General features: G+C 38.7%; 1 protein-coding gene and 1 long non-coding RNA gene across 6 annotated transcripts in view; both read left to right on the top strand.

Annotated features, from left to right (window-relative positions):
• The window catches only part of LOC146693915 (uncharacterized), a 340,133-nt gene that overhangs the window by 103,235 nt on the left and 226,297 nt on the right, over positions 1-10,601 (top strand). The gene's annotated exons all lie outside the window — the stretch shown is intronic.
• On the top strand, positions 3,053-8,283 carry yif1b (Yip1 interacting factor homolog B (S. cerevisiae)). 5 transcript variants are annotated; one of them, XM_085429927.1, is made up of 8 exons: positions 3,053-3,282; positions 4,826-4,928; positions 5,166-5,295; positions 5,442-5,546; positions 5,737-5,873; positions 6,134-6,289; positions 6,385-6,478; positions 7,410-8,283. In XM_085429927.1, the coding sequence occupies exons 1-8, from the start codon at positions 3,261-3,263 to the stop codon at positions 7,563-7,565; spliced, it is 903 nt and encodes a 300-aa protein (XP_085286053.1). In that variant the 5' UTR covers positions 3,053-3,260; the 3' UTR covers positions 7,566-8,283. The 5 variants fall into 5 exon arrangements, with proteins under 5 accessions (XP_085286053.1, XP_085286052.1, XP_085286051.1 ...); XM_085429926.1 differs by having other exon boundaries at positions 3,053-3,297; XM_085429925.1 differs by having other exon boundaries at positions 3,053-3,306.

The following is a 10,601-nucleotide window of genomic DNA, read 5'->3' as shown; positions in this document are numbered from 1 at the left end:
AAGACATCATAGCCACAATTTTTTTCACATATTTTTTTTTTAATAAGGCTGTTGTGTGAATGGATGAATGAATGAATTAAAAGTGCTATATATATAATAAACACTGTGAAACCCCTAATATAGAGAGTAAGTTCTTTACATTTCTTTTAATCTTTTTAATACGTGCATAATCGTTTTTCATAGACTACACAAAATGAGGGAAATTAGCGCTTTAAGGGTGATGCATTAAATGTGCGTCACTTGATTTATTTATTTATTTATTTTCTTTGCCACTTGGGGGCAGTAGAGTCGCTGCACAGTCTCTGAATGGTGTGACCCCCGCATCTTTTGTTCACTGTCGTGTAAGCAGCCACGGAACGCATTCTGGGGGCTGGGTGTTGGCTGTTCTTGATTCCTGTAAAGGCCAAGCTATTTTATGTAAATCATCTCCAATGCTGTGTCTGGAAACTCCCCAAATGCTTTTAAACTAATCGTATTTATCTGAATAAAAGTGAATAAAAGACAGATTTTTCTTTTGTCGTCAAACATTCTGAAGAACACATTTGCTGAATGATGTATGTAACGTAAAAGAAAGCACTGATTAGTCCACGAAAAAGTATTATTCCAGTCAGACATAGCTGGGTGTTCTAGGAAAGGAAAAAAAGGAAAGTCATCTTTTGTGATAATGCATAGTGACATGTCCATCAAGTGTCGATCAAGCGAGAAGAGGTGTGTACAAAAACACCCATAAAATTACTGATACAGCTGATGAAATCTCATACGGTGTTGGGCAGATAGGATATTATGTACATATGAGAACAAGCTACACACACTAGAGCTAAAATATTTAGTAACAGGTCATAAAACCAAAACTAAAATCTGAAACTAGCTAAAATAAACTTGTTCACAGACTCAGGTTGCACAAATATTTCAGAAATCTGCGAAAAACAATCGCAAAACTTGAAAGTTATTGTGGTACTTATTAGTTATATAACAAATCCGAGCCATGCCGGAAAAGTCAAGCATATAGCTATATGTAGGCGTGTGTGTATGTGTACCATGTATACAGGGTGGGCCATTTATATGGATACACCGTAATAACATGGGAATGGTTGGTGATATTAAAGTCCTGTTTGTGTCACATTAGTATATGTGAGGGGGCAAACTCCTCAAGATGGGTGGTGACCATGGTGGCCATTTAGAAGTCGGCCAGCTTGGATACAACTTTGTTTTTTCAATAAGAAGAGGGCCATGTGACACATCAAACTTATTGGTAATGTCACAAGAAAAACAATGGTGTGCTTGGTTTCAACTTAACTTCATGAGTTATTTATAAAGCCAGCAATAGTAACACGAAATTCACACTTTTATACATCTTGTTTGATTTTCTTGCTTAATATTTGGAAGTCAGTGGCACATCTCTGACTAGGCTCACAGCCCCAGATTCTCATTATTTTTAACCATCTAGTCTTCAGTCAAAACAACGAGTTACTAAATGGTGTGGATTTAAATGACTTCATGCATGCTTCTTCGCTTGCTTTCACTAACTCAGATGGTGTTGCAACTGTAGCAGTTTGTCTTGAAACAGCAACTTTTATATCAAAATTTCATGTTTATTCTCAAAATGATCAATAATATATATTTTTTTTTTAATGTGGCCCTAATACTCTGTCACACTTTCCTGTCGTGCCACTCAAAAACAAGGCATTACGGATGATGGTTCATGGGCAGCCAAGCAGTCAAGTGTGATCACATTCCAAGTCTTGTCTATTTTACAGTAAGTCAGAACACAGAAAAGCAACAAAAAAAGTAAACGTTGGTTCAGAGTGTACTTGTGTGAATAATTGAGTAGAAAATGTTTTTTTAAGTACTAGTCCATTTTTAAAAAGTCACTTTAAGATACATTTAGTACAGTTTTAGAGTCTTATTAAATTCATTTCAGTCTCACTTTCACTTAAATACATATCATCACCTTTACATAATCTCCAAGATCCCAACGTGGATAGGTATTTTTAGATCAGTGTGACCAATTACAACATGACAAATGACTGATTATAGTCAGATATGTGTCTAAGGTTTTCTACAGACAATTTTGATGTAAGCAGTAATTGCTACGGTAATGTACAGTAAGTTTTTCCAGTTCAATGAAGCTGACTGACAGTCTGATAAGCACTGTAATGTCCAGAGTCACAGAGTTTAAAAAAATCACTGATGTTTTGTTGTTGTTAGTTAATGGAGTGAACTTTAGTTGGTTTGCAAACTAGATGTGTGTAAATGTTCAGGCACCAAAATACACAAACATCTTGGTAACTCTGTAGCCTCCTGGTGCTTTCAGAGGAGAATCATACTGTTATTATATACCACTGTGAGTCTCTGCATTCTGTCTTTTCTATAGCAACATTACAGATGGGCAGTATGCAGGGAAGTTCAAACGGCTCAGAAGAGAGAGGTCATCACATTCACTACACATACTAAATTAATGAGCCAACTTATTAGCTTAATATAACTTCCAGCTCTGTCTATAAATGCCCCCATTGTCCAATAACTGGTTATGTAATAGCCTAAGTGTTTAATCTAATTGCACGCCTTGAGGTAATTCCAGACAGGAAGAAATCTGAATGTGTCAGTTTTCATAACATTACTCCTACTGATATTATATTTTATGTCGTATCCTTATTATCCATACTAGATCATAAAACAATCACCAGTTACTATTAAAGATCAGCCCTGTTATATGAACCGAATTTTATCAACCCATAAAAATAACCATGAGGTGCGCGTGTAATAAGGGGTGTCTGTTTCTGTACAGATTACTAATACATTTCCATAGCTTACAGGACAGGAACATTGTGTATTTTTTTTAGAAAACTACACAATAAAAATGTATAAAATAATTACTTCATAAGACTATGGTCAAAATAATTATCTGTTACTCACTGTTAAAACTGTTAAAATAAACATACTGGATAAATATGTGCTATTATGTGTAGAAGGTTATTAACACAGTCACAGTCGCCCATGATTAATGCAGCAAAGCAAAAACCAATAGAAACGTTATCGTGGGCATAGACGTGAAGAAACCTCGACACAGCAGACGGCGGTGTTCACCTCTCACGTCCGTTCATCGTTACATTTACAAGAGAAGAAGAAGAAGAGCGTATTCACTTCCGTGTAAAATTTCATGAATGACCACAGCTTCCCCAGTGTAGCTCGCTAACTAGTACCAACTTCGAGTAGTGTCGCTTGTTTGACAGCTGCCGCTACCGCCTGCTTGTTCTAAAATGGATTATACTGCAACTCAAAGTGGGTTCAGACAGCGTAAGTTACGTACGTAATTTTCTCATTAGCTCAGTTCATACGTTTGCCGGGTGCATGCACACATTTGATGCTGGCTACTGTTAGCTCGCTCTTATCAGCCGGTTGAGACTACCTGCTGACGTTAAACAGTTAAACGGTGAATTTAAGCTTAACTTTCAACTTTAATTAAAGAGCTTTAATTATATAATAGGCGCCGACAATATGTGTTGACACTGCTAACTAGCTAATTCGTCTCCCGTTGCACGGGCTGGGCTGGCTAACGGTCCCCTCTGATGACGTTACTTATTCGGAGTCTTTTTTTGCTCCCTCTATGCTGAGCTTTGTTTGTTTAGGAGCCAGAGCTTGCAGTAAACAGTGCTTATTTGAACTCTGATCAGTTTAATGATTAGTAATGAATGTACAGTGTTATTTTTGTGCTTTTAAAAAATGTGTCAAGCCACTGCAGAGGGGGCCCTCTTGAAGAAGCTTGCTTTCTTGCTTAAAGTAGAACAGTTTTGTAATATTTACATATTTATTTCACTTTTTTAGCTTCTTTATTTCATTCTTAAGACTTCTCTTTTCCGTGTGCTGCTCTTTACACGGGAGAGGAAAACAAGGTCTAAACAAGCAGTAGGCGCCTGAGGATGCAGTAATCAGGTCTTGTGATAAGTGTCTGATTATATGAATAATACTTCAGGGAAATGACTTAAAAGACTGTCTTCTGTACTGAGATTTCATACTATGAATTTATTTTGTGTAAATAGACGTGTACTTTCCTTAACAGTTCTCTTTATAGCTAATTCAGACCAGCATCTTCAACAGCACACTGTGGTCTAAAAACTTTGGGTGTTCTTAGTCAATTACTTGTTAACTTTTACACGATCCCAGTTGTTGCTATCATACATAATAATAATAATAATAATAATAATAATATACTTTACTGTTGTTATGCAGATGATACAAAGTTATACCTGTCTTTTTCCTCTGATCTAACACCTCTTCATAATTGCTGGATGTCTCGAAACCTTTAAGAACTGAACTGAAACGGGATGGAAATATTTGTTTGTGAGTCCAAAAACTTAGAGACAGATTTTTTTCTCATAATTAAAATTCCCTTCTGAGAACAGTTAAATAATTTTTCTACCACTTAACGAATAGTAAAAGTTAGAAAATCCAGATCTCAAACTGGCTCTGAGAAATTAGTCCATGCATCTGTAACGCTTTATTTACAAGATTATCCAAATCATCAGAAAGACGGATTCATTTTGGCCCAATTACAGCAACCAGTGTCTTTACACTAATATTGAAATTTGAGCATATTACCCCTGCACTGAAGTCACTTCACTGGCCCCAGTTAAATGCAGAATTTTCTTTAAAACCCCTTTTTTAGGGGCTCTCTTATCGATGTCTCTCCACTGCACCTGTATTCACCAAAACAGGTGAAATGGGTTCACAATAGTTCATGTTTTCTAACTGGACAGATTGATTACCCTTAAGGATATCCATCATGAGTGTTTTCTCCTTCTCCAAACTCTGTCTTTTTACACAGAGCCCAGTATGCGTCTAAGGAATAGTCCAGGGGACAGTCCAGATGGCAGTCAGCTGTTTGAGGATACGAGCAGAGCTGGGCCTGGACCACAGGCAGGATACAGGTGGGACTCCTGCCAATGAGGATGAAGCTGTTTTTTCCTTCTCAAGAAGAAGCCTTTGACTGTGTTTTTACAAATACACTCAGTGCCAGAAGGGGGCGACAACATTCCACACCTCATGTTTTACTTGATCGAGCTCATGTCTTTTGTCTTCTGCTTGCATGTGTTGTAAATATTGCTTTTGCTGATTAGATCATCATGTTCACCGAGCTGATCCCCTGTCTTGTGTCACATTGGCAGGAACCAGCAGGCCGGCCCTCAAACTGCAGGATTTCCTGGTCAGACCCTCCTGTCAGAGCCCATGTCCAATCTGGCCATGGCATATGGCAGCTCGCTGGCATCCCAGGGGAGAGAAATGGTTGACAAGAACGTAAGAGCAGCTCACCAATTTTTAACAGGAATGAGTCCAGTAAAATCCTGCTCATGTTTAATCTCATAATAATGGTAGAATAAATGCAGTGATTGCCCTTGTTAGTCAGAGCCTCGTATTCATGTCCGCATGCTTGCTTGTTTCAGCTGGATAGATTCATCCCAATTTCCAAGCTAAAGTACTACTTTGCTGTGGACACAGTGTACGTCGGGAAGAAGCTGGGCCTTCTAGTTTTCCCATATATGCACGAAGTGAGTCTCTTTACACCTGCTAAATGTCAATCATTCTGGTGGATATGTGTAGAGATTGCTTGTGGTTTTCCATAAATATTTAAGATAAAAGAAGAAACCTGATATCTTCACATACACCCAAATATTTAAAAACATGTTTATTTTGGGTCTTACATGTTTGAAAGTAAGTGTGTGATCATGTATGTTGCAGAACTGGGAGGTGAGCTACCAGCAGGACACTCCTGTGGCTCCGCGCTTTGATGTGAACGCTCCCGATCTTTATATTCCTACCATGGGCTTCATCACATACATCCTGGTGGCCGGACTGGCCCTCGGCACACAGAGCAGGTACATCTGCATCCATGTTTTTATCAGAGTGATGCACATTTGAGTATGACCCTAAGTTCCGGTTATGACCATCTTAAACACTTTTTGGAGACTTGTAGTTTTATGTGTTTCTGGTTTACGCCATTTCATTTTCTTAAAGGCTGTCCTTTTCAAACCTTAAAGCCAAAAATGGAGAACATCACCACAGGTTCATAATAAAGGATTTAGAGTATTCTCTGTTATATTTCTATGGACTCTGTTATTTCTATGGACTTCCTCAGGTTTTCACCAGAGCTGCTGGGAGTTCAGGCAAGCTCAGCTTTGGTGTGGTTAATCATGGAAGTCCTGGTGGTCCTCCTGTCGCTCTACCTTGTCACTGTAAACACAGACCTCACCACTATAGACCTGCTGGCCTTTGCTGGCTATAAATATGTTGGGTATGTACCAATTGGTGTCATTGTTTGCCTTTTATTACTCTGAATCTGTCAGTGTCATGCCTTAAATGTGTATATCTCTCCTTTTGTTTCTGTAGGATGATTGTAGGCTTAGTGGCGGGCCTTTTGTTTGGGAAGCCGGCATATTATCTGTCTCTGCTGTGGTGCTGTGCTGCCATCTTTGTCTTCATGGTGAGTAAAATTATTTACTTACGTTTAGTAATTTTGTTTTAGTGTACAGATTTTAGGGTGGCACGGTGGTTAGCACTGTTGCTGCACAGCAAGAAGGTCCTGAGTTCAATTCCACCATCAGACCGGGGTCTTTCTGTGTGGAGTTTGTTGGCCCTGCGACAGACTGGCGACCTGTCCAGGGTGTACCCCGCCTCTCGCCCTATGACTGCTGGGATAGGCTCCAGCGCCCCCTGCGACCCTGAAAAGGATAAGCGGATGGATGGATGTACAGATTTTATTTTTGAAAAATTATTGAAGATGGTTATAGGCTTGAACACATGTCAGAAAGCCTTAAAGGTTCATAGATCTCACGTCAAACTGTGCAAATGCATCCTTCTGTATTTTTTAGTACATAATCGCAACAATAATAATAATAATAAATTCCTTGTGATTTTTTTTTTTTATCATAACTTCCTGAAACTTGGGGTAGTCATATTTAAAGATAAAAAGTTAGACAGGTCAGGTAATTTGCAGACTTAAGTTTTTTCCACTTGGGGGTGCTGTTGTTAAACGTGGCCGAAGTTTCAGAGACTGCAATAATCCTTTTGAGTCAGACGTTTAGCCTTCAAGTTTTTTTGTATCATTTGTTTTTCCTGTACTCTTGTTCCACCCTGACTTCTGTTTAGCACAATGCGTGCTGTTTGCATTGGTGAGGCAAGGAGCAGCCAGTCAGAAGAAAAAGACAATTTAGGGAGATGAGTGTTAAAGAAAGAGGCGTTGAAAGAGTTTTTGTGTCCGACAGTTGAACTGAGGGGGTTGTATAACCCACCAGTTTAAGACAGTATAAGATAAATTTGTCTTTTTGCAAAGCTGCTTTGGTGGATGCTCAGGTTAAAAAATCTAGAGCTGCAAATAAAACGTTTTCAAATATCTTTTGCTTGTCTCTCCTCAGATACGCACTCTGCGTCTGAAGCTGTTGTCAGAAGCAGCAGCAGAAGGGAAGCTAGTGAGAGGAGCCAGAAACCAACTGAGGATGTACCTCACCATGGCTATAGCAGCAGCACAGCCCATTTTCATGTACTGGCTCACTTTCCACCTCGTCAGATAAAAACTCCAGCACTTGCACATAGAACTCGTCATCTCACCTGACTAAAATTTGAAAAAAGAAAATAAACACAACATACATATCAAAGAAGCTGGACTTGGATGAAACACACAGCGACATGAAGACTCCACGTACGTGTGGAGCTGAACAACACGCTACAAGACGACTTAGAGAAGATGCGAGGCGTTACCGCCGTTTCACAGCACAGCCATTTCATTAGCATTGCCTTTTTTAAGTCTTCGCAATTTTGTAGCAAGAGCAATTGGCTTTAAGTTTCTTTTTTCTACTGTGTAATTACTGCTTAATTATGTTTTTTTTGGGGGGTTTTTTAGGAGTATTTATGTATGTATGTATGTTTGTGTACAGCAAGACTATTATTGCAGATGTTTCATGAGTGATATCTCTGAGCCAAGAAAAAGCGGTAACCTCATACAGACCGTCCACTTAATAAAAAGAACTCAAATCTGGGTTTGAAAATGATCAACTGGCTCTGCTTGAACGTTTGGACGATGAAAGCTTTTCCCCTTCTAATGTTTTTTTTTTTTTTTTTTTAATGGCTGTAATTGTCCAGCAACATGAGTAAAAACATCTATCTGGAAACCAGGGTTACCCAGCTCGTCTAGAAATGTCATATAATGCCTAACCCCCATTGTTCACACACTCTGTATTGATTCTGAAAATATATATATTGTATAATTCACCCTGCTCCCCCCCCCAAAAAGACACACTGCTATTGATAGCGGTCGTGAAACTCTTAACGAATGCCTAGTCAGTGACGTCTGCGCTGTTCCCTCCCTCTGCCCCCCTGCAGGACGTCTCTACAGGAGAAGAGTGAAAGATTGAACGTCAGAGGCGACAAATGTGGTTAAGTTTAAAGATTAGGGGTTGTTGTGTAGTGCATTCACCTAAAGTCCTTTTTATTTCAGTGTCTAACTTGACATCTATGCTGTTGCTAGCAGATTTCCATGGTTACCTGTAGTTTGCATGAAAGATGGTGACTTACCTGCGAACACTTGCCACCTACTAGTGGAGAGGCAATAAAACTTGAAAGTGTGCAACACAAACAAGCGGATAATGTTTGCTTTCAAAGTAAACCTAAGAAAGTGTTTCCGGTTTGCTTTCTACTTTTCACATTTTCGCTAATACTCCACAAGTACCTTGTTACTGTTTGCAGCCATTAGGTGTCATACAAACTGTGGGCAACAATGGCAATCTGCTTGGAGTCAAGCACCCAAAGGTTTTCGGTCTTTGCGATTAATTTCACCTTGAGAGTGCCACTAGCCTCCCGAAACCACTCACCAACCAGTCACTGAATGCACACTTTTCCCTAGCAAAACATGTATTACACTTCAGAATCGCATTCAAATGATAGCTGTCTGCATTTTTCAGAAATTAGATGTATTCAGCTTATTGAGAACACCTATGAATGTTAACCAGTTTGATTCTCATAACAAAAATAAATACTCTTCTCCCTAGCAAAAAACAAACAATAACACTGGAAAATATAATAAGTAATTTTATCGTATCAGATGAACTGCAAAAGAAATTTCCCTCGTACGGTCCCGGTACTGGTAATTTTTCTTATACAGATGAGGCCTTATTTCTGTACCATTATTTAATAATTAAAATGTGATAACTGTTTGTGATAAAATGAAGAGTTGGCTGATATATTGCATATTCCTTTATTGGGTGAGAAAGTCATACCTACAGAATAGATATCAGAGCCTTAAACAGGCTGACTTCTGCTAAATGGGTCAAACTGGGCAGAAAGTATCCAAACACATAACATCCTTATAGAATATGATGTAACACTATAGATCAACTTACCTCAAAATATATAAAGCATACAAACAATTACAGCAAGATGATGCAACAAACACAGCAGTGCTACTAATCCAAAATACTCCAAGCTTCATATAACTGAAAAAAAAAAAAACATGGACATTTATTTTTAGCTCCATTCTGCTGCTGATACATACTTTAGGTTTCTGAACATTAAAGTCTGTCTATTCTCTCCATCTGTCAGCTGCTGCTGGCTCTTCCTCCTCCTCACACACTGCTGAGTTTGTCCTGGTGGATCATCAGGGGTGCAAAGCCTCACAGATGATGTGCAGCAGTGGGTCCCTCAGTCTGTCCTCACTCTGGACACTTGCAGTTGACATACATGGAAATCTGATTTGGTACCAAATCAGAGTAATCAAGTAAATCCAAAACTAGTCTAATGTTATTAGAAATATGCTTATTTCTCATAAAGCCTGACTGTGTCTCAAGAACTCTTTAAATTCTGTTAACAAGTACTAAAGCCATATAGTCATTATTGAGCAGACAGATGGGTCCAATTATCAATAAAAAGTGAGTCTTTTGGAATAAGTGTTATGAGACCTTGAGTAAGAGTAGGAGGGAGGGTGTTATTCTCTATACTTTCTTTGAAAACCTGTAGTAAGAACGGAGCCAGGAGATTAGAAAATGATTTGTAAAACTCTGCAGTTAAACCCTCTGTGCCGGGAGATTTATTGGCCTTAAGTGCAGAAATGGAATTAGAAACTTCCTCCACCATCAGAGGGCTGTCACAATGACTCCTATCGTCCACATCAATAGTTTTTAGGTTTTTAATATTATTGAGAAATAGTGTTGAAACGTCCTCATTATATTTTGAGTTGTACAGTTTAGCATAGAATTTGGCACAAAAATTTGCCTAGGAGACAATGCCATTAATATTTAGTTGATGAATAGAGTTTGTTTTTGATCTGTATTTTTCAAGCCTGAAAAAGGAAGCAGAATTTTGTTCTCCCTCCTCCAGCCACCTCTTCCTGGATCTTACAAAAGCACCCGCAGCCTTGCGTCGGTATAAACCGTCCAATCTATTTTGAAGGTCTAGTAAAATCTTCCTCCGAGGTTTGCTGATCACTTCTTCCTCAATTTAGTCATTTGACTCCCATATCTTCTCAAGAATCCTTTAGTAAGGAATTATTTAACTTCAAATAGGAGAATTTGTAAGGTATATTATCCAGTGTAAGCATTTGGATGTTAATGTGAATT

The sequence above is a fragment of the Copadichromis virginalis genome, linkage group LG14 (genome assembly GCF_057382275.1).
Source record: "Copadichromis virginalis isolate Kocher_CV1m ecotype Utaka linkage group LG14, C_Virginalis_male_GT1.1, whole genome shotgun sequence".
Taxonomy (NCBI): domain Eukaryota; kingdom Metazoa; phylum Chordata; class Actinopteri; order Cichliformes; family Cichlidae; genus Copadichromis; species Copadichromis virginalis.
The sequence above is the reverse complement of the archived record's forward strand: the minus strand, read 5'-3'. Positions and strand labels throughout refer to the sequence as shown.

What these genes read in the sequence shown, in the direction of transcription:
- yif1b (XM_085429925.1), top strand. Translation starts at nt 3,261, where the DNA reads ATGGATTATACTGCAACTCAAAGTGGGTTCAGACAGCGTAAGTTAC. An exon ending in GTTCAGACAGCGTAAGTTAC is followed by an intron (nt 3,307 to 4,825) that starts GTACGTAATTTT and finishes CTTTTTACACAG; the next exon opens with AGCCCAGTATGCGTCTAAGG. An exon ending in GAGAAATGGTTGACAAGAAC is followed by an intron (nt 5,296 to 5,441) that starts GTAAGAGCAGCT and finishes TGCTTGTTTCAG; the next exon opens with CTGGATAGATTCATCCCAAT.